General features: G+C 39.6%; 1 protein-coding gene across 1 annotated transcript in view; it reads right to left on the bottom strand.

The window, feature by feature from the left end:
* Window positions 1–9543: 9543 nt before the first annotated feature.
* NKX2-8 (NK2 homeobox 8) overlaps window positions 9544–24274 on the bottom strand; it is a 31778-nt gene continuing 17047 nt past the window's right edge. Inside the window, exons 3-4 of the mRNA XM_069730924.1 lie at window positions 10237–10381; window positions 9544–10031 (exon numbers count right to left, since the gene is read on the bottom strand). Of these exons, the coding sequence (XP_069587025.1) occupies window positions 9544–10031; window positions 10237–10381 (633 nt within the window). The remainder of the gene's footprint in view (window positions 10032–10236; window positions 10382–24274) is intronic.

Raw genomic sequence — 24274 nt, 5'->3', positions numbered from 1 at the left:
ACATAGTTAGTAAGGCCGAAAAAAAGACATTTGTCCATCCAGTTCAGCCTATATTCCATCATAATAAATCCCCAGATCTACGTCCTTCTACAGAACCTAATTGTATGATACAATATTGTTCTGCTCCAGGAAGACATCCAGGCCTCTCTTGAACCCCTCGACTGAGTTCGCCATCACCACCTCCTCAGGCAAGCAATTCCAGATTCTCACTGCCCTAACAGTAAAGAATCCTCTTCTATGTTGGTGGAAAAACCTTCTCTCCTCCAGACGCAAAGAATGCCCCCTTGTGCCCGTCACCTTCCTTGGTATAAACAGATCCTCAGCGAGATATTTGTATTGTCCCCTTATATACTTATACATGGTTATTAGATGGTTTATTAGATGGTTATTAGATCATATATTTCCATGCAGCTGTGATGCCTGGGTAGGGAGACTCACGGTCAGTCTGTACATTGCGGTCCGATCTCGGACCGACTTATACGGATGTCTAAATGCGCTGTTAGTGTCACAATTCTAATTCTTGGACCAGTCAAAATGGACCCAATGTTTCTATTATCACTGTTCACAATGTTAATACAATAGTTATTATTGCAATGCATCTTTTGTATTGCTTAGAATCAAACCCTAATTTTAAAATTCAGGAAGGAAAATGAGAAAAAGAGAACCGTTTGAGTATTGTTAAGAAGAAAATTCCCACTACCTCTCCATTTGTAAAAAAAATGCCTAATTTGATTTCATTGGCTTATCTTTAGGAGGCATCTCCCTTCCCACCTCATGAAGAAATGTCCTGCTGTAATATCCCTTAAATGTTGTGCTTTTTTTCTTATTAATCTCTTTGTAATCTTGCCTGAAGAAGGAGCCTCTGTGCTCTGAAAGCTTTCGAACATTTATTATTTTCTGCTTAGCCAATAAAGGTATCACTCCGAGAATACTTTTGTCATCACTGGGCAGAAAAGTATTCACATCGATTCATGGAGATGAAGTGTTTACTCGTGGCAAATCCTTTTAGTTTAGTGTAATTCTCAACTGTGTTTGCAGATGTTTCCGTGGAGTGGCTATGAAGATGCTGCATTGTCCAGAAGAGTGGGAAGATGCATCTACAAACATCGGGGTATGATCTTGTACGTGTCCGCGTCTTATCTAAGAGTGGACAGCCTCCACGTAGTAAAGGGTTAATTGGCTTTCTTAAGCTATCTAACTCCATCCCATTGTCATGCTGAAGGCCACCATGTTTTAAATAGATACTATTGTCCCACCTAAAACCCATAAAATTGTCACTGGAGACAGATTTAACAGCCTCCAATTGAAATAGGGTGGATTTGTTTTGTCCTGATCTTTTTAATGCTCAACAAAAACCTTTTCAAGCTGGGGGACAATGGGAGATTTAAGGAAAGACTTCCCTGGGAGGACCTTCCAAAGATGGTCTCTTCCATATGTGATACAAGGTGGTCAGCAGCTGAATTTCTCATCCCAGGTGACATCTACATGGTTACAGCCCTGCAGTACAGTTAGAAAAACGGGGTGGATGCCACCTCTCTAACCCTATCTCCTCAGCCGCCCCCCTTCTGTGACCTTCTCATTTAAATGCACGCCTCTTACATTTCAGCCTTTACATTGACAATTTGTCCTATTCACACTTGACTAGGCATCCTCCTAAGATACACTGCTTCACCTCCCACGTACATGCCTTGTATTACAAGACTGACATGTCTTTTTATGGCCCTGGGAGACAGTTATACGAGCGCAATAAATTCCCTCATATTGGGATATAAACAAACAAATGCTACATGCCACAATACATTATTTGTTTTACAGGCCAGACGCTGCATTTGGGGGGCTATATTGCTGACCACTTCTCCAGTGCGATGAGAAGAATATGCTACTGTGTGATGCATAGGAGAAAGTTAGAACTGAAGTGGACATGGCGGAAAGGTCATCAAAAGAGCTCTCAAAATTTGGAATAAAAGCCTGAATGACTCTTCGATAGATTAAAGTTTCATGTAATGAAGCCTCATATAAAGACCGATGTACATAAGTTCTCTTAAATAATAAAATGGAAGAACCATGGCATATCATCGGTCTTGTTGAAAGCCTGTGTGCCACCATGTAGGGCAACATACAGCTCACAATTTTGGGTTATTCGTCCATAGAAATATGGGATGAGAATATGCCAATGAGACATTGATGTAAATAATTTAAAGCCCCAAGAAGACAGGAATATTCAAGGAGTGATACCTTTATTTGCTAACCAGAAAAATGTTATTTGCAAGCTAACAGAACACAGTGGCTCCTTCCGGCAGGTTTACGAATGCCCAACGAAGGATCCACTGTGCTCTGATAGCTTGCAAATAACATTTTTCTCCTTAAATGTTTCTGTCTATTTGGGGCATAAAAATATTTACATTGATTTTTCTAGCTAATACAGTATCACAATATAGTTTTTTTTTTTACTTCATATTAATGAGGCATACAACTCAAATTTTAGGAAACTTTAATAATTGTTTTATAAAAAGCGTACAAAATTAATAAAGGGGATGGGAGAACTACAATACCCAGATAGATTAGCGAAATTAGGATTATTTAGTCTAGAAAAAAGACGACTGAGGGGCGATCTAATAACCATGTATAAGTATATATGGGGACAATACAAATATCTCGCTGAGGATCTGTTTATACCAAGGAAGGTGACGGGCACAAGGGGGCATTCTTTGCGTCTGGAGGAGAGAAGGTTTTTCCACCAACATAGAAGAGGATTCTTTACTGTTAGGGCAGTGAGAATCTGGAATTGCTTGCCTGAGGAGGTGGTGATGGCGAACTCAGTCGAGGGGTTCAAGAGAGGCCTGGATGTCTTCCTGGAGCAGAACAATATTGTATCATACAATTATTAGGTTCTGTAGAAGGACGTAGATCTGGGGATTTATTATGATGGAATATAGGCTGAACTGGATGGACAAATGTCTTTTTTCGGCCTTACTAACTATGTTACTATGTTACTATGTTACCCCTTAATAACCAAGGAAAATTTTACAATTCTGACCACTGTCATTTTATGAGGCTCTAAGGCCAGCGTCACACACAGCGTATGAAAATACGGTCCGTATATTACGGCCGTAATACACTGAAAAGTCCCGAAAATAGTGGTCCGTAGCTCCTCCATAGGCAGGGTGTGTCACCGTTTTTTGCGCATGGCATCCTCCGTATGTAATCCGTATGGCAGCCGTAATGCGTGTTTTTAACGCAGGCTTGCAAAAACGACATAGGGCTATACAAGGGATCCATGTGTTTAAAAAAAACAAAAAACATATATACTGTCTCTCTCTCTCTCTCTCTCTCTCTATATATATATATATGTCATTGAGACACATATATGTATATATATTATTACTTCATACAGCGCGAGATAGCAGAAAGCCGGTAATTCAATTGCCGGCTTTTGCTTTCTCCTTCCTAAACCCGACATGATATGAGACATGGTTTACATACAGTAAACCATCTCATATCACCATTTTTTTTGCATATTCCACACTACTAATGTTAGTAGTGTGTATATGCAAAATTTGGCCATTCTAGCTAGTAAAATAAGGGGTTAAATGGCGGAAAAAATTGGCGTGGGCTCCCGCACAATTTTCTCCGCCAGAGTAGTAAAGCCAGTGACTGAGGGCAGATATTAGTAGCCTGGAGAGGGTCCACGGTTATTTGCCCCCCCTGGCTAAAAACACCTGCCCCCAGCCACCCCAGAAAAGGCACATCTGGAAGATGCGCCTATTCTGGCACTTGGCCACTCTCTTCCCATTCCCGTGTAGCGGTGGGATATGGGGTAATGAGGACAACCAGCAGAGGGCACCCTCTTATGATCTCGAGCAAGGGAGCTTTCTAGGAAAGTTCCCACGATCTAGGAACAGCCAGCAGAGGGCGCCTCACCGCAAATGAAGCTAAATATAGGTCATTGACCTATATTTAGCTTCATTCGCCGGGGTTTTGCAGAAATGAGCATCCTGCATTAGCGGAGCTCGTGTCTGCAAAATATTTTAACCCCTTCAGATGGATCTACATCGTTGGACGTGCCAGATCCTCGGAAGGTATGTATATTGTTGGTTTATTATTTTTTTTTAATTTACAGATCGAGGGTCTTCAGTGAGTGGATTGAGAGTAGAATAAATTAATACAACAGCCTTTGTGATTTTTTCAATAAATTAATTTTTAATAATGTGTGTGTTTTTTTTTTAACCCTTTACTAGTATTGGATTAATAATGGATAGGTGTCGTAATTGACGCCTCTCCATTATTAATTAGGCTTAATGTCACCTTACAATAGCAAGGTGGCATTAACCCTTCATTACCCCATATCCCACTGCTACACGGGAATGGGAAGAGAGTGGCCAAGTGCCAGAATAGGCGCATCTTCCAGATGTGCCTTTTCTGGGGTGGCTGGGGGCAGATGTTTTTAGCCAGGGGGGGGGGGGCAATAACCATGGTCCCTCTCCAGGCTATTAATATCTGCCCTCAGTCACTGGCTTTACCACTCTGGCGGAGAAAATTGTGCGGGAGCCCACGCCAATTTTTTCCGCCATTTAACCCCTTATTTTACTAGCTAGAACGGCCAAATTTTGCACATACACACTACTAACATTAGTAGTGTGGAATATGCAAAAAAATGGTGATATGAGATGGTTTACTGTATGTAAACCAGGTCTCATATCATGTCGGGTTTTAGGAAGGAGAAAGCAAAAGCCAGCAATTGAATTACCGGCTTTTCTCTCTAACAGCGCTGCGTATTCCTCGCAAGTCACACTGCTGGTCCGTGTGTAATCCGTATTTTTGGGGCTTCCATAGACTTTCATTGACGTTTTATTTGCGCAATACGGTGACAAATGCAGCATGCTGCGATTTTCTACCGCCGTAGAAAGCCGTATAATACGGATCAGTTTAATACGGCAGATAGGAGTAGGGGCATAGAGAATAATTGTGCCGTATTTTTTGCGAGTATTACGGACGTAGTTTCTGCGCTCTTACGTCCGTAAAACTCGCAAGTGTGACGCCGGCCTAACTCTGAAACTCTTCAACGGATCCCACTGATTGTGAGAATATTTTTTCGAGACATATTGTACTTCATGATAGTGGTAACATTTCTTCGTTATAACTTGTATTTATTTATGAAAAAAAATGAAATTTGGCAAAAAAATTTAAAATTTTAGCAACTTTCAAACTTTTAACTTGTGTGCCCTTAAATAAAATAGTTATGTATGTCACAAAAAATAGTTGATAAATAACATTTCCCACATGTCTACTTTACATCAGCACAATTTTGGAAACATCATTTTTTTGTTAGGGAGTTAGAAGGGTTAAAAGTTGACCAGTGATTTCTAATTTTTACAACAAAATTTACAAAACCATTTTTATATAGGAACCACATCATATTTGAAGTGACTTTGAGGGGCCTATATGACAGAAAATATCCAAAAGTGACACCATTCTAAAAACTGCACCCCTCAAGGTACTCAAAACCACATTCAAAAAGTATATTAACCCTTCAGGTGAGTCACAGGAATTAATAGAATGTGGAAGGAAAAAATGAACCTTTAATTTTTTTCTCAGAAAATTTACTTTAGATTCAAACTTTTTTATTTTCACAAGGGTAACAAGAGAAAATGGACCACACAATGTGTTGTGCATTTTCTCCTGAGTACGCCAATACCCCATATGTGGGGAAAGAGAAGAAGCACCATTTGACTTTTTGAACGCAAAATTGGCTGGAATCGAGAGCTGATGCCATGTTGGATTTGGAGAGCCCCTGATAAGCCTAAACAGTGGAAACCCCCCACAAGTGGAAACCAGGGGTATAGTGCGCATTTTGAACCCACAGGTACAACACAGAATTTGATAACATTAGATCATCAATACGTTGGCACTAGTGTTGAGCGCAAGCGCACGCTACTCCAGTTTGCATCAGGTGCTTGGGTATGCACCAAATATCATGGGTACTCGAGTGACATGCTCGAGTCCCTGCCCCGCATGTTTTGAGACTGTTAGACACCCCCAAAAAATCCACGATACTCCATGCATATCCGACCACCCAATGCAAATTCGAGTAGTGAGCACTTGCGCTCAACACTAGCCATCATATCATCATCATTTTGTGTTTTTAACTTTTGAAAAAAAAAACAATTCTAACTTCACCCCTAACACAACCTTAACCCTAACCCAATCCTAACCACAACCCTAACACAAACCTAACCCCAACCCTTACCCTAACCCCAAACCTAACCCTAGTTGCAAAGAATTTAAAAAAATTAAAAAATTTTTATTTTACAATTTTTATCTAACTTAGAGGGTGACAAAGAGGGATTTGGGTTTCCTTTTTTTTTATTTTGATCACTATGATAGGGTCTATCACAGTGATCAAAAGGAGCCAATAGGAAAAATTCCCTATTGTTGCCGGATACCGGCCAGCAGATCTCGGTGGGTGCATTGCGCATGTGCCAGCCAACTTATTCCAGGAAGATGACACAGAGAGCTGGGGAATGGAGCAGGATGGTCCAGGGATGGTGGAGGTATCGGGGGCTCGGAGAACTCCATTTCTCTCTTCTCTGATTTGCCAGATCATATCACAGAAGAGAGAAGTGAATTATAAACCAGACTTTTCTTTGTGATTGCCTTTATTCAGTGAATAATGGCGATCACATGACAGGGAACATAAAAACCGGCCCTGATCATGTTCTCTAGGGTCTCGGCTTCCCCCGGAAGCTAAGACCCTGGAGATTTTCTGACACTGGGGAGCACAGAGGAATAAGTACCCTTAACAGCCGCTATTAAAAAACGTATCGCTGGTCGTTAAGGGGTTAAAAGGGTTGTCCCTTCAGGAAATCTTCATTCCCCGGTGACTTTTGGCATAAAAAAGGGCTATAATAATTTTCTCCGGGTACCCTATTGAGTCTTTGCCGCTACTCCAATTTCTTGAATTGCCAGCAACCAATAACCAATCTCAGTGGCTCTGCATGAGTTAGTGGCAAAAGCCACTGAGCTCACCAATTGGGTGCCATGTTGTTGATGTGATGGCAGCACTGCAGCCAATGACAGACACTGGGAGCAGCGGTGGGGACTCAGCGGTGGTCAGTGAGTATAGTCTGGGTTATTTTTTTTAATACCAAACTGCTCTGCTGGACAAAAGTTTCCTGAAAAACATTTCATTAGAAGAAAATATCTAAGAGCCGATTCATCAATTGCACTCTAGTCTTGATACAGGGTGCGCTAGTGTAAGGAGCACCAAATTTATTAAGAGGCATGGACCCTTTCAGCATCAAGGACAGGAGTCCATTTCTGCTATAATTTACAACATTGTTTCGGTATAAGTTCTGACAAATTTGTTGGGCTGCGTTCAGGCACGCTCTCTCCAGCTGGACACACTGTTTACAAAAAAATCAAAAGTTGAAAAAGTTTTGCGCACATAGAAGATAATGTCAAGTATCTGGTGCAAAACTGTCTGATGAACCTGCCCCAAAGTGTTTGGAGATTTAACAGACTTTGTGCTCCCTGTTATCTCCTGTAGCCTCATATGGCTGTCACCATCGGGAAAGTTTTTCCAGGTCACATTAACTAATCTATTGCTAGATGCCAATGTAAAAATATAGAATTGTAATTGTTGTGAACACAACATTTTTTTCCCAAAAATCTTTTGGGTGTAATATTAGGCATGTGTGACATGTAGAAGTCTCCACTTTCTTAACATAAATCATGATCCTATACTCAGCTTGATTTTGTAGGAAGATTGAACATGACCACATTTTTTATATTAAACAATGATTTTTTGTGTCTTTTCAGACAGTAAAAAAAATATTACTCAGCTTCTCCGTAATGCTTACATCAATGGGAACTCATCAATTATTTCTCAGGATCTGTCAGCAAGCCACCTGATTGTCACATACAAAGGAAGGGATTTCTAATTACCATGTAGTGAGTGTCGTATGGGAAAGCTGAGTAATTTCTGCAGGAAGAAAGTGATGGTGATCACAATGTACCAAACATCCAACATTCTTTCATTCTAATTAGTAGATTTATTTGGTCAAAATTATTTAACCTAAAAAACTGGCAAATGAACTTTTTGCTTAAAAGACTATAGGTATCTATACATCAGTACGTATGGTAGTCACTAATTCATATAGGCACATTCTCATTGAGAGTGGATGAGTAATATGTGCGTGAGTAATCATTCTCAGAGATCGAGTTTTTACTTTCTTGAAAGGTAGTTTGCTGTTTGTTATCCTGTTTATTTTGGCTATTTTTTCATCTGAAATGATGTTTTCCTTGCTGTTTAAATCATTAAAAGAATATATATAGAGAGAGAAATGAAGCACCCCATCATGCAAAAAAATTCCAAACAATTAAAAAAAAATTAAAAAAAAACTTACATGCAAGCCTCCTGGACCAACAATATCATAATCTGTCAGATACATAAAGATAAAAAGAGACAGCACTCCAGTAATAGGCAAAAAGTGCGGACTTTATTAGCCCATGTGGCGACGTTTCGGTCCTGTCACAGAACCTTACTCAAGGATATATATATATAAATGTCCCATCAAAACCCTACAGAAATAATGCATATTTATATGTATATATGGAAAGTATTGTTACTGAGGGGTTTTCACATATCATTATTAGAGTACATTAATAAATGTTAGATTTATGGATTGCAAGACAAAATTATGAGGAAAATGTAATCAGAAGGAAAAGAATATTAAGTTTGTAAAGTTGAAATGAAAAAAATTAATGTTTAAAAGATTCGCAAAGAACACATGTGAGGACCATAAGATGGAATCATATATCCATGTACCCAATAAAAAAAAAATGAACAAACTAAAAATGTTTAAAAGCTCTTAAAAACCTGTGCATTGTCTGCATTATGTTTTTGTAGTAACAAGAAAACCTGTCAACAACAAGTATTTTTTGTGAGATTATAGCTTGCATTTTTGCATAAAATGGAGAAAGTTAGAACATTTGCTGATGCTATCGCTATGGATAAGTTTTGTGATTTAAGTAACCATAGACCTGCTTTCTTGGTAGTTATGGCTTTCTAACCTGTGCGGTGTATCCAATTTCAGATCCATTTTTCAGAGTATAAATCACAATGAATAGTTGTAATAGAAGAAACACATAAAAGTTTACTCAATAATATTCATGCTGAAATCGTTCAGGATATTGGTGAAGCTGCCTCCACTTACCTCTAAATAGGCGAAATGGATAAACACAGATCATTGGATATAAAACACATTTAATTGGCCGTTAAATGGAAATGGACACATTATATCATATCTATGTACACAAATACAAATCTCTCAATATTTACATGCATAGTGCTAGGTACACTATAACCAATACTGATAGGTAACAAAGTTTCTTTCAGAGTTTAGCACTTGATAAAACTATAAAGTTCCATGCTGCAAGTTTCTGGACTATAGTTTTTGACCTAGATGAATGTTTGAGTCTTTTGGCATTCCACTTTTGATAACCTTTCTATACATTTTTGAGATCTTCTTGAAATGTCATTGGTCACCATCTCCAGGAAAGACTGGACGGGTGAGGTAGATGTTGGTTATGGTGGTAGCTGTGGACAAAACTAAAAGCTCCTGCAGGTGGCAGTGTGGGAAAAAGGGGCAACTTGTCTGTAGTGCTGACTGGAGAGCAAGTATGGCAAGGCTTCCCATCTCTAACCAGTACTGGGACCACAACATGCTTTAGTAGAGGTGGAGGAGACCTGTTCACCTCAGGCTTAGCTCTCTTCATCTTATATCTGTGGTTCTGGAACCATATCTTCACCTGGGTTGGTGTGAGTTGCAGAATATGTGCTAGTTGGTCCCTTTCAGGGGCTGAGAGATATCTTTGCTGGTGAAATCTCCTCTCTAGCTCTAGGGTTTGAGCTTTGGAGAAGAGTACTCTTCTTTTCTTCTTCTTCTTCTCGGATTCATGGCTGTGCGATGTGTTTTCAGATCTCTGCATGGTGTCTGCTAAAGTTGTCTCTGAGCCACTCTCATCGGAAGCTGAAAAATAACAAAACAAACTATGTAAGTAGAAGAAAAAGTCAAACAATCAAGAAAAAGTAGTCATGAAATCATAATCACTAGAAAAACTTAAAAAAGTAATTAATTAACAAATAGTGGCATACGATTGTCCCAAAACCACAACAGTTGTGGTGTAAAAAAAACCTGACATTCTATATTAAATTTTAAACCATCTCCAACTTACATATATAATGGTTCCTCTCATTCTCCATCCAGTCTGGGTAAGGAGAACTGCTTAAGGATGAGTCTGCTGGGATAACGTTGCCATCATATTCCGGTAAATCCAAAATTCTCCGGACTGTGAAGCTTAGTCTACTGGAAGAGGACATCTTTGTAGAAGGAATAATCCAAAAGTATGAGAGGTATGTGGGGTATGGTGGCCTATTCTTGGGTCCGCACTTTGCTCCTTCTTCTCTCCAGTCTAGGCAAAATATTAGTGTCACTTACAGAGAGGAGCTGTTTATATAAACATGCCACCCCGTGTACACACAAACATAAACTAACCGCATTCACACCGTCCCAATCTACGGCACGCTAAGTACCAGAATGAGTCAAGTGCTTAAGACCCTATTGGGAATAGAAGCCCCCTCCTCTCACCTCCACTTATCCTCACTCCTCCCTAGAGATAACCCTTACCTCCCAATGACAACAGGAAACAAGATTCATCTTTACATATTCTGTCTGATTAGTCCGAAGTGGAACAGATAATGGGAATTGTTACTTGTGAATAACATCCTGGGTGGCATGCACTGACCAACATTCCCCTTCTAAAATGACCCTCCCCCACCTCCTTCTCCTCACCCCCTTTCCTTCTTCAGTGTAACTAAGGGATGCATCAACGTGAATTACAACCACAAATTAAATAACTAAAATGATTGATTCGCTTTTTTGGAGAATTTGCCATCTTTTCATGATGGCTGATATAAATCTTTGGTTTTGCATTATTCAGGATGTTTTCTACCCAGATTTCATTTGCATCCACCTGCCCTGTGTGAGATAGTACAAGCAATTCAGCCTTTACACTATCTCCCCAGGACCTGTTGAAAAGAGCCATGCTTCTGGCGATAAGGGACATATTTACTTTCACTCTGAATAAGAAAAGCTGTCTAAGAGGGAATAAAACTGGCCAGATTATCCCGATAAGAGCCCGTCTGTAACTTATTTTGCTCCTCTCATCACTGGTTTTATTCTTTTCTCTCTCCTTTTCTCCCTCTTTCACCATAGACTTTAGACAAAAGACATCTTTTCACCCCAATTTCTATGTAAATTGAGGGCACAGCCATAAAAAATCATTGTTTTATTCCACGTTTTGCTAATGTTGTCACATATATTGATATATATTGGTGAATTGGCTTTCTTTGATAGATGCATAATATGCTACAATCATCATTTATTACATTAAGCAGTTTAATTGTAAAATACAGATCAAATAATTATTAAAGTCTAATATATATATATATATATATATATATATAAATATATATATATATATATATATATATATATATATATATATGTAAAGCGCCATGGATCAAATGGTTCTGTAATAAATAATAATAATTATAATAATCATAATGATATATTAGGGGGTAACTGTCAGAGCTGAGAATCAAAATTGCGCACTTTATATAGGACTGCAGGTAAATGTCTTATATCTTTATTCTTTATAAACCTTCAAAGACAGAGATCATTTTGACCGCTAATACACAAAATGTAAAAAAAATAGAAGCAAAGTCATCTCATCCATGGAAAGATCCATTGCATGGAAACTCGTAGTGCCACAACAAGAGGAGTAAATAGGAAATGTAAGATATTCCAGCATCACAGCCTTCTGTTAAAAGCCATGTATCTATTCATACAAAAATAGAAAAAAGTCGCAACAACAATACAGTGCAAAACATTGGCAATCTTAGCAAACGTGTTTCAGACAACTGTCTTTAGACATTGCGACTTTTTTCTATTTTTGTATAAATAAATTCATGGCTCAATACAATCAGAGAGACATAATTTTTTATAATTTTTTTTTGCATTTCAAGATATGTTTTTGGCATGATTTTTTTGGCACATAATGTGGTATGTAGTTCATAGGATTTGTTTTGTTTGGGAGAGGAATATAAAACAATTTTTTTTTGCTTACGCCATTCACTGAACCCTTAAAATGATATGTTTCATACGTACTTGGCTTGTAATGATTAAGTAACTGCCTAATATGCATATCTTCTGCATTTATTCTGTTTATCATTTAATAAAAACTGTTTTAAATAATTTCGTATTTTTTTAACTTATCCTTTACCTTATTTATTTATTTATTTCATTCCGTTTACAATGGCTGAGAAATGAATGAGTATGAGATATAGGGTGCCAAATGACGACGTCAGTTGACAAGACAAAATGTAATTATTATTTTTTGCATTCTGTGACTTTTCAGAATCCATACATTTCACAAAAAATGTTCCCAAAGAAATAGCATCCAACGTGTTTCAAACTTTTTTGGTCTTATGCTCCATTTTTCTGTTTTCTTGGCAGCCACAGTAGAAAGTAGGCTCATTTTGGAAAGTCTGCATTACTTATGTGTCATAGGTGCTTCTCCCGCCTCTGGGATCTCCAATCTTCACATACGTGTGGGATTCAGAGGTGAGTCCTGAATCTATCACACATTTGTGATATAACTACCGTATTTTCTGGTGTATAAGACGACTGGGCGTATAAGACGATCCCCAACTTTTCCATATAAAATAAGGAATTTGGGATATGCCCGCCGTATAAGACGGGGGTCATCTTATACGCCCAGTCATCTTATACAGCGTGTGGTATGACCAGTCACCTGACCGCTCATGTGACCGCGACGTCACTGAAGGTCCTACACTCACCGCATTCTAAGGAACAGAGGGAGACGCTAGCAGCGCTGTGATCCAGGGCCCGTCCGAGGGTGAGTATATCCATGTTTTTTATTTTTATTCTTTATTTTTAACATGAATATGGATCCCAGGGCCTGAAGGAGAGTCTCCTCTCCTCCAGACCCTGGGAACCACACGCCGAAGTGCAGGATCGCTCCCTGCACACACCGTGCCCGGCGTATAAGACGACCACCGACTTTTGGGACAATTTTTAGGGGTCAAAAAGTCATCTTATACGCCGGGAAATACGGTATATGGAATATCCAAAGGATAAGATGGACAATACCCTTTATGTAACTGTTGTATCACCGCTAATTAGAAGTCAAGATTCATTCCTGGCTTCGGTCTCAAACTTCCTAAAGTCAATGCAGGTTTCTCTAGTTAAACATAAAAGACCAGGATTCTGGGGAACCTTTGTGTTAAGAGCAAAATGGCAAAACCAGGAGTGGAACAGTCAGAGGAAAAGTATAATAGAAACACATCACCACTTCTGGATTTTTCCAGGTTTTGGCTGACAAATACTGATGTAAAATACTGACCAAATACAGACCATGTGCATGCAGTGTTACTCTTAGTCCGGGGTCACACTTGCGAGTGCCATGGGAGAAACTGGCGTGAGTATCTGACATCAATATCATACAAAGAGCAAATGTTCCAGCTCCTTAAAAAATGTTTTCTTTATTGTCCAATTGTCTTTTATTTCACGGCTGTGAAAAAGATCCATGTAGGATCGAAACGCGTAGTCGGATCATTAGTGCCTGCTCTGTGCATACTATTATCCACAAGGGATTGTGCCTACTATGATATTTTAACTATTGGACAATAAAGAAATTTTTTTTTAAGGAGCTGGAACATTTACTCTTTGTATGCTGTGGATCATGCCTAGTCCTGACGGAGTTCCGAGCACCTGTGGCGGTCAGTGAGCTGGCTAGGGCTTCACGCCCAAATTTTACTTTTTTGTGATCTCACATCAATACCTGGCACTGCCGCTGGCACTCGGGAACGGAGCGTTCAGCTGCATAGAAATACGAGCAGCCGAACACTTCGGTCCCGAGTGTCGGCGGCAATGCTAGGTATTGATACGAGAGACTCGTGCAAGTTTCTCGCAAGACACTTGCAAGTGTGACCCCGGCCTTAGGGCAGATGTAGATGACCGTATTTTCGGTAAGGGTGCGATCTGACAAAACATCGTATCGCACTCATGCTAATGTTATTCTATATGGCCATGCACATGTCCAATTTTTGTTCCCTCTGACCAACCTATGAAAATATCACAGCCCACCCGATTTGCATCCTTAAATTGGATCACACTCTGCCATGCAAGTCAATGAGTCCATGGAAAAATTCAGACCGCACTCGGTAGACATCCATGTGCTGTCACATTTTTATGGACAGACATCATGGAGAAGATGGGAAAAAAATTTTTCATCTCCTCATCTCTGAAAATTGGATCACACTGTAATCATAGTCTGATCAGAGTGTGATTAGCATAATCGCTCTTGGATTAGAAAAAAAGTGAAAAAGTGCTCCTTTGACCCTAGCCATAGGATAAGATTGTCCGAGCGTAGAAAAAAATTGTCTGCGTTTCCTCCAGAAAACTCAAATGATTTTTTTTTCTAATTTGTCGTCTGTTTGCAATTTGTATGCAATTCGCATGCAATCCGTTTTTATACAGCAGCAGTTATTAAAAATGTATAAGACCAAATTCAGTTTCTTATGTTAGAGAATTTCAATGTACCCATAAAATCAAAAGCTATACGGTTGATTTGCATGGAATCCGTTTTTTTTTTGTGCACACAAAGACCTAAATGGTAAAGTCTTATCCAACACACCAAAGAAGCTAGTGCATGCTGCGATATTTTTATGTTGAGATTCAGTCCATGAAAAAAATTGCTCATTTGCATGGACTAACATTGGGAGTGCTGTCTATGTGCTGTCCGATTGTTCTCAGACAACACTTGGAACAAAAATGTGTTTGTGTGGATTTGGCCTTAAGGTGGTTTCACACATAGAAAGACGTTAAAAAACAGCAAAGTGTGTTTTTCCAGTGTCTTTTTCCCTATTGAGCTATAAAATGTGCTACAAATAATGGGCAGATTTATAAAGACTGACATTTCACATGTCAATATAAAAAAAGATAAATGAAATCAATTGTGGTAAATTTACGCACACACAACTTAATACATTTGGTGCATTTTTAGACAGAATTCCCCATTACTGAGATAGGAGATGACAGTTGGTGCTGATAAAATTCTATGTAGAAAGGAAGGAGGAGGAGAAGCTGTCACTAGCTCCTCCCTCCTCCTCCCCCCCCCGTTGTAGAACTTTATTAGCACCAACTGCCATCTCCTCTCTCAGTAATGTAACTTTCTGTCTTCACTGAATGCAGATTTTACCCAGAAATTGAGAATATTGAAAATGAAAGATCAATCCTGGAGGAGAAAGAAGCAGATTTCTCTGATAAGTTATATTACAAAGATTCTTATTTTCATGTGAACTATTGATTTATCAAATAAAATTAAAATGACGTTTTACGCTTTAAAGTGGTTTCCAGTTTCGGAAAACCAGGTGCAGTTTCTTTAAAAAACAAACAAACTTTATTTTTCACCCTTCCCGGAGTCTCTGCCACTGCTCCTGGTGTCTGGTATGGTCTGCAGCTCTGACATCACATCGATAGTAGTGTAGCCAATAGCTGAGCTCATTAAACTAGAGTAGACAGCACGAGCCGCTGTGCTAACTGATAGATGTGATGTCAGAACTGCGGACAATAACAGACATCAGGAGCAGCAGTGGACACTGAGCACTGGACCCGGGGAGGGTGAGTAAACTCTTTCTTTACAAACCACTTGGGGACAGGGATTTTTTCAAACTGGAAAAATACATTTGTCTAAGGGCAGTCCCACACGTCCAGATAATTCCGGTACCGGAAAAATTGGTACCGGAATTATCTGTGTCCGTGTGCCCGTGCGCTTCTGTGGCACATCAGTGTGGCACACGTGCGGCACACGTGTGCCGCCCGTGTGCCCACTGGGTACCACACGCACCGTGCAGGAGACAGCGCTAAAGTTTAGCGCTGTCCCCTGCATCTGGTGCTGAAGCCGCCATTCATATCTTCCCTGCAGCAGCGTTTGCTGCAGAGAAGATATGAATATTCCTTTTTTTTTGTTTCTCGTGTTTAAAATAAAGATCCATGTGACAACCCCCCTCTCCCCCCTGTGCGCCCACCCGCTGTTCTTAAAATACTCACCTGTCCTGTCCTGGCCGCACCTTCTATTGTATGAGGCGCCTCCAGAAGAAGCGAACGCGAAACGCGCGTCGGGGCATAGAGGGACGCCGGGGCACCCATCCAGGACGCACAGCAAGGTATTGTGCCTATATCAACCTCCGCATATATATCACATAGGATCTAGTTGCCACTGCACTAGCTCCTATACTTTTGGGTCAATCTAAATATAGGGATTTTTATCCACCTGCATGCACTTGTATATGGTGTTTCTCTATAGTCCCCATACCAAGGGGAATCTAGCATTGGCTCAGGTTATCTTATGTGGATGGTTAATTTCCATTGTTTATGCTGGTACCTATCCTGGATTCGAGGTTGCCTATGGCAGTATAGTCCCTTCTTTTTGTGGATTTAGCACCTTTCATTGACATGTGGTAAAATGTATTTTTACATATTTTAATATTTTGATTTCAATAAATTGTTATTTTCTATACCAAGTACCCTAGTGGAGATCAATTCTTTACTGTTGGTCACACGATCTGTGAGTTATATTATTAAATTTATGCATTTTTAATCTACTTTTTGGTTGTTTTTGCCTGTTTTTAATTTGTCTTTTTTTGTGTTTGTGCTTTTTTGAAAGTCTATTTTATGCGTATTCGCCTGTTTTTATGTTGGACATTGTGGACTGGGTTTGCGGTTTCCATATGTTTTGAGCTAATTTATCAATTGTAAATATTTAAAAAGTCACATTTTTATACAAATTTACTCCAATCAACTCTTAAAGTGATGTTATGAATGTCCTAATTTTGTGCGCAAGTTTTGCAACAGTTTTATGGAACGTGTAACTGTTTGCACTTAAAAGGTGCAAAAAAAGTTACAATAAAAAATTGACATTTTCTTATTTTGCACAAAATTAATGAACCACTGACAGAATTTTGCAGAATATCCACAAATACTACAAGACAAAAAAAGAAAAGTGACTTAATAAAAACCCTCAAATGCTGAATTATGACCTTTGATTGTGGCAAAAAGTGCCAAAACTGCATAATACACTGGATCAATTTTTTTTTTTAATTGTGGAACTTTTCTTCGTATACTAGTCCATATTTTTAAGGACTTTAAGTTAGTTTTTGGCATACTCTGAGCTTCAAAAATTCAAAAGTGAACACAATTTTTGATTTATGTTCGCCAAAGGTTTCAAAAACGAGCATGGAATACGTGAAAAGAGCACGGCCAACAATTTTTAGACCAATATATTATACTTTACTTTAGAAAAAGTCTCAAATTTTGGCACAAATTTCCACCTGCTTATAGGAAATGTAGATTTATTTTCTGATTTTAGGAGCATCTAAAATTGACATAATAAATGAAAAATATGATACAAATTACTCCTATGACCTCTTTTTCAGACTGGAGTATAAGTTTTGATACATTTGCCCCATTGTGCTTCTTTGAGATCCAAAGCAATTTTTTTTTTCCAGAATCTAGTATGCTATAGGTCTGGCATTTTTTCAGCTGTTTTTCCATAAAAACGATGTTTTTTTACAGGTATTGTATTTTTTTAAAAATTATTAATTTGAAATTAAAATGCTACCCAAAGGACACTAGTAAAAAAAAACCCTCAAAATAATGGTGTCTTTCTTCAAGCCAGTAAAAAGCAAAAAAAAAAAGGTAGTTGTGAAAAAAGGGTAAGTTCACACTAGGCGTTTTTTCAGCATTTTATTATCTGCAGCAAAACGTGATCTCTTCTTTTCTGTGGCAGGAAAGAACCTGCAGGAAAAAAAACTTTTTTTGTGTATTTTTGCATGAAAAAAAAAAACGCATAGAAAAAATGCCCAGTGTGAATTTAGCCTTAAGGGGTTTTTCTGACCACTGGCGCTTCTGGCAGGGGTGTCAAACTGAATTCCTCGAGGGCTGCAAACAGGTCATGTTTTCAGGATTTCCTTGTACTGCACAGGTGATAATTTAATCACCTACACAAATGAGTTGGTGATTAAATTATCACCTGTGCAGTACAAGGAAATCCTGAAAACATGACCTGTTTACAGCCCTCGAGGAATGCAGTTTGACACCCCTGGCTTATGGCATATCCATAGTATACAACTCACCTTTTCTGCTAGAAGTTTAGGGATCCTGTGATTCTCTTTGTGTTGAGTATAAAGGTCAAAATAGAGAAAAGTGGGGAGAGCAGGTTGAGCAACAATGCTACGCTCATTATACATTTTCGTGGGAGTGGGGTTACAGAAATAAACAAGCACAGGAGACCCCAGGTCTCTCATTAGTTGAGGATTCCCTCCAATGTCAGTAGTTGGGATGTCCCTTTAAGCTGTCTATCCATGTTGATTGTTCACAATCTTTAGGCAAAGGAGACCTCTTGGATTCAAATGTGTTTATACTATAATTAGAATAAAAAAGGTAAAATGTTTAATACTTGGTGCACTGCCAGTAAAAAACTGATCTTGTGTTTGTTAAACAGAACATTTGACTGCATTTTATCATGTACAATATATTCTGTATTCTTGTGATTCATTTTGGTAAATAATTTCTGTATCAAAAACACAAACTATGCAAAAACAAAACAAAATAAACTTTGATCCATCACCAAATTTATAGGAGTTGCAATGAAAAATGATGAGTTCTCTCAATCAAGTCGTAAGATGTATGAGCATTTACTAAATTAGCCTTTAAATTAGTTTGTTTTATTCTCTTGACAAGAGAAGGCTGTACAACCACCTAGTCATCTACCATGAGTGCCAGCAGACAATGGAAGCCCCGTGGACCAGTGTGGGAACTGATGCTGATGAGCCAAGCACCATCATTGCCTAGAGATAAAGACAAGACAATGGAATGCCAATCAATAGAGTTTTTACACTGTAAAACGTGGATACATCTCAACAATAGAGTGATACAAGCCTTCTGTGTAAACAAGTCATAAATTGATGACCCTTCCTGGAGGTAAGGTTAAGCTGGACCAAAGAATATGGATTTGATCACATGCTGCCTTTTGTAGTTTTGCACATCTTTGAAGGGTAAAACTGCACTTTACAGTATCAGAAAAGTGAATGACATTTCTGAAATCTCATGCACAGGCAGCTTATTTTTTTGCTAGTGGATTTGAACCATCCAAGCTATATTTTTTTTTCAAATCTGTAGCAAAACACATAAAAAATGTGCATAATGTTTGCAGTGTTATTCCTGCGAAGACGCTTGTTTTTAGTTCAGAAGAATCTGCCGCAATTCCTCAATGTGAGCACATACCTAGGTGATTCTCTTCAATACGGATTGCAGAAGGCTTCCTTGTAAAACTTGTGTGGTACAGGAGAATTTGCTGCTGTGTAATTTTATTATTATTATATATTATTATTATACATTTTTATAGCGCCATTTATTCCATGGCGCTTTACATGTGAATACGGGGCAAATATAGACAATTACATTAAACATGAGCAGATAACAAGGCACACGAGTACATAAGGAGGGAGGACCCTGCCCGCGAGGGCTCACAGTCTGCAGGGGGTGGGTGAGGATACACTAGGAGAGGGAAGAGCTGGCTGTGCGGCTGTTCAGTAGGTTGAGGATCACTGCAGGCTGTAGGCTTGTCGGAAGAGATGAGTCTTCAGGTTCTTTTTGAAGGTTTCTATGGTAGGCGCAAGTCTGATGTGTTGGGGTAGAGAGTTCCAGAGTATGGGGGAAGCACGGGAGAAGTCTTGGATGCGGTTATGGGAAGAAGAGATGAGAGGGGAGTAGAGAAGGAGGTCTTGGGAGGATCGGAGGTCGCGTGTAGGTAGGTACCGGGAGACCATGTCACAGATGTATGGAGGAGACAGGTTGTGGATGGCTTTGTATGTCAGTGTGAGGGTTTTGAACTGGAGTCTCTGGGCGATAGGAAGCCAGTGAAGGGCTAAGGGTAATTGCAGGTTTATAGACATAAATATGGAGAGAAGAATTAAAAAGAAAAATTAACAAAGTGCTGTTACATAATAGTATAAAACACTTTCTTTTATATAAAATGCTGTCCAAGTCTAAAGGGTTGGCATACTAATCATCACAAAAAATAATTATATTTGTCACAATCCACTGGACTCGTGTTTAGTAGCTCGGTATATTCATGAGGGATGCTAAGTAGTGATGAGCGAGTGTGCTTGTTACTCGAGATTTCCGAGCATGCTCGGGTGTTTTCCGAGTATCTGGGGGGTGCTTGTAAATTATATTTGTGTCCCTGCAGCTGCATGATTTGTGGCTGCTAAACAGCCTGAATACATGTGGGGATTCCCTAACAAACAGGCAATCCCTGCATGCGTTCATGCTGTCTAGCAGCCACAAATCATGCAGGTGCCGGGACACAAACATAATCTACGAGCACACCCAAAATACTCAGAGAACACGAGTAAGGCCGGGATCACACATGCGAGAAATACATCCGAGTCTCGCTTGGTAATACCTGGCACTGCCACCGTCTCTCTGGAGCGGAGCGTGAGGCTCCATGTATTGCTATGCGGCCGCACTCTCCGCTCCTGAGTGACGGTGGCAATGCCAGGTATTACCATGCGAGACTCGGACATATTTCTCGCATGTGTGATCCCGGCCTTATGAGCACACTCGCTCATCACTAATGCTAAGCCTTTACCTGTCTCCAATCTTCCCTCATTGAATTATTTCACAGTTTCATAGCTTTAAAACTGATCAAATTGAAAGAACTGAAGGCATACATACATGGATAACATTTTTCATCCGCTTCTGTTAAAGTAAGAAAAACCCACCATGGTCACTGAAATAACTTGAAAATGGCTAAAGTAATTTTATATTTAAGTTTACTGAATGCCAATCAGACTTCGCTTTTGAATTTTGGTTTAACAAGAAATTAAATTAAGAAAAAACTAATGAAAAAGGCTTGGACAATAGTGATGGTAGTTTTACTTAATATTTTATTGCACAACCTTTTGAGGCAATCACTTCAAACAATTTCTGTAACTCTCATTGGGAGTTTTGCACCTGCCCACAGATCTTTTAGCCACAGCCTGTGAGAAAACTGCTCCAACTGTCTTATGTGTGAAGATGCCTTCTCCAGACTGCAGGTTTCAGCTCCTTCCACAGATGTTCAATAAGATTTTGATCAGGGCTCATCGAAGCCACTTCAGAATAGTGCAATTGTCACAGCGAAAAATTTAAAATCCATAAAGACATCTTCAGAGAATGGAGATGAGCTGAAACTTCAACCTCCATTGAAGTAGGCCTTCACATTGAACGTATGGGATTAATTAAACCTAGGAACAGAGGGACTAATTAAAACAAAGAAAATGAGAGAGAGCTAACACTTCCATCTCCAATGAAGTAGGCGCCTCCTGTGATGACCAGATTATTACAGTATATAAATGCTTTGAGAAAAAAAGACACAAGATCTGATATCTGTATAATCAAAAGGAAGGTGAAGTGGAAAATGTAACACCTGGACAATTGCAGTTAGACACTCTGTCTCTGGTGTCCAGATATGAATATCGGGGTTTGATTGAATTCAATATTTATGGGAGATATTCGGCACCATAGCAAAGAGACGGACATAACGCATTCACTCACATCACTGTAAGGTCATTCTAACCCCTTCAAATTAATAACGGTCCAATAGATGATGCCATCCGGTCATGTTTCAACACTATGTAAAGATAAAATTTTGATAAGAAACATAGCGATAATATCTAGCTCCTGGGATCTCCCGGGGCGAAGATATCCTGTAAGTTGGGGATCTCAAAAAATTCTGAAAGACCTAGCACATCCCACAATCAGCCCTCCATAAGCTCATTAAGGGGAGGTATGTGGGCATAACATTGGGCTAATAAAAATGATAGCTTGGTTCTGCGTCTTTGTTCATTCTTGATGACATAAGTTCGCTGTGAGAGTGTTCCATTCTGTTCCCAATCAGAGTGCTTTCCTCCATTAAGCTATGACCCATTTCCGTGACATCAGTTTTAGCAGTTTTCTTTCGTTATTGCTTTTTACATTCCTGTAATTGTATATTGTATACTGTTTTGTATTGTAAATATATTGTATACATTGCTTTGTTCCCATTTTGTATCATCTTTGTATGTTTTTATAAACATTGCCTACCTTTCTGGATTAAATATATAAAATAATAGCTCCATCCATCTTGCTCTGTAAACTGCACCCATGAAGTCATACACTTCCTGTAACGAATGTCCAATTCATTTGTATAAATGTTTGTTGGTGGTAGCAAGTACTGTAGTTTGAGTTGGCAGTGACCGTACCGCAGTATATATATATATATATATATATATATATATACAGTACAGACCAAAAGTTTGGACACACGTTCTCATTTAAAGATTTTTCTGTATTTTCATGACTATGAAAATTGTAAATTCACACTGAAGGCATCAAAACTATGAATTACCACATGGGGAATTATATAATTAACAAAAAGTGTGAAACAACTGAAAATGTCTTATAGTCTAGGTTCTTAAAAGTAGCCACCTTTTGCTTTGATGACTGCTTTGCACACTCTTGGCATTCTCTTGATGAGCTTCAAGAGGTAGTCACCGGAAATGGTCTTCCAACAATCTTGAAGGAGTTCCCAGAGATGCTTAGCACTTGTTGGCCCTTTTGCCTTCACTCTGCGGTCCAGCTCACCCCAAACCATCTCGATTGGGTTCAGGTCTGGTGACTGTGGAGGCCAGGTCATCTGACGTTTCACCCCATCACTAATAGCCCTTACACTGCCTGGAGGTCTGTTTGGGGGTCATTGTCCTGTTGAAAAATAAATGATGGTCCAACTAAATGCAAACTGGATGGAATAGCATGCCGCTGCAAGATGCTGTGGTAGCCATGCTGGTTCAATATGCATTCAATTTTGAATAAATCCCCAACAGTGTCACGAGCAAAGCACCCCCACACCATCACACCTCCTCCTCCATGCTTCATGGTGGGAACCAGGCATGTGGAGTCCATCCGTTCACCTCTTCTGTGTCGCATAAAGACACGGTGGTTGGAACCAAAGATCTCAAATTTGGACCCATCAGACCAAAGCACAGATTTCCGCTGGTCTAATGTCCATTCCTTGTGTTCTTTAGCCCAAACAAGTCTCTCCTGCTTGTTGCCTGTCCTTAGCAGTGGTTTCCAAGCAGCTATTTTACCATGAAGGCCTGCTGCCAAAGTCTCCTCTTAACAGTTGTTGAAGAGATGTGTCTGCTGCTAGAACTCTGTGTGGCATTGACTGTTGTGAATTCTGTTATCGAACTCCCTCCTGTGGTCATTAATGGTACTTCGGCAAGTTCTGTCCATGGACTCCCTCTGGTGGCTGTGAGTGGAGCTGCTGCTTCTGAGGTTCCTTCCACAGGTGACGTAGTTTATTCTTTGGCTGGCTGTTCTATTTAACTCCACTCAGATCGTTACTCCATGCCAGCTGTCAATGTTCTTGTACTGGTTTAGTTCGCTCTTGGATCTTTCTGGTGACCTGTCTACTCCAGCAGAAGCTAAGTCCCTGCTAGTTATTTATTTGTTCATTGTTTCCTTGTGCAGCTGGCTATCATGATCTTGCCCTGCTAGCTGGAAGCTCTGGGATGCAGAGTGGCACCTCCGCACCGTGAGTCGGTGCGGAGGTCTTTTTGCACACTCTGTGTGGTCTTTTTGTAGGGTTTTGTGCTGACCACAAAGATACCTTTCCTATCCTCAGTCTGTTTAGTAAGTCTGGCCTCCCTTTGCTAAAACCTGTTTCATTTCTGTGTTTGTGACTTCATCTTAACTCACAGTCAATATATGTGGGGGGCTGCCTTTTCCTTTGGGGAATTTCTCTGAGGCAAGGTAGGCTTTATTTTCTATCTTTAGGGCTAGTTAGCTCTTAGGCTGTGAAGAGGCGTCTAGGTCGTGTTAGGTACGCTCCACAGCTATTTCTGGTTGTGTGATAGCATTAGGGGTTGCGGTCAGTAGAGCTCCCACTTCCCAGAGCTTGTCCTGTCTGAGTTTAACCATCAGGTCGTTCCGGGTGCTCCTAACCACCAGCTCCATAACAGTACAGCTGGCCCAAAGTATTAATGCATCTCAATAAAGGGATAAGAGAAGTTCTGAGACCATTTTTTTTTCTCTGCAGTGTT

The sequence above is a fragment of the Ranitomeya imitator genome, chromosome 1 (assembly GCF_032444005.1).
Source record: "Ranitomeya imitator isolate aRanImi1 chromosome 1, aRanImi1.pri, whole genome shotgun sequence".
Lineage (NCBI taxonomy): Eukaryota > Metazoa > Chordata > Amphibia > Anura > Dendrobatidae > Ranitomeya > Ranitomeya imitator.
This window is presented reverse-complemented; position numbering and strand designations above follow the sequence as displayed.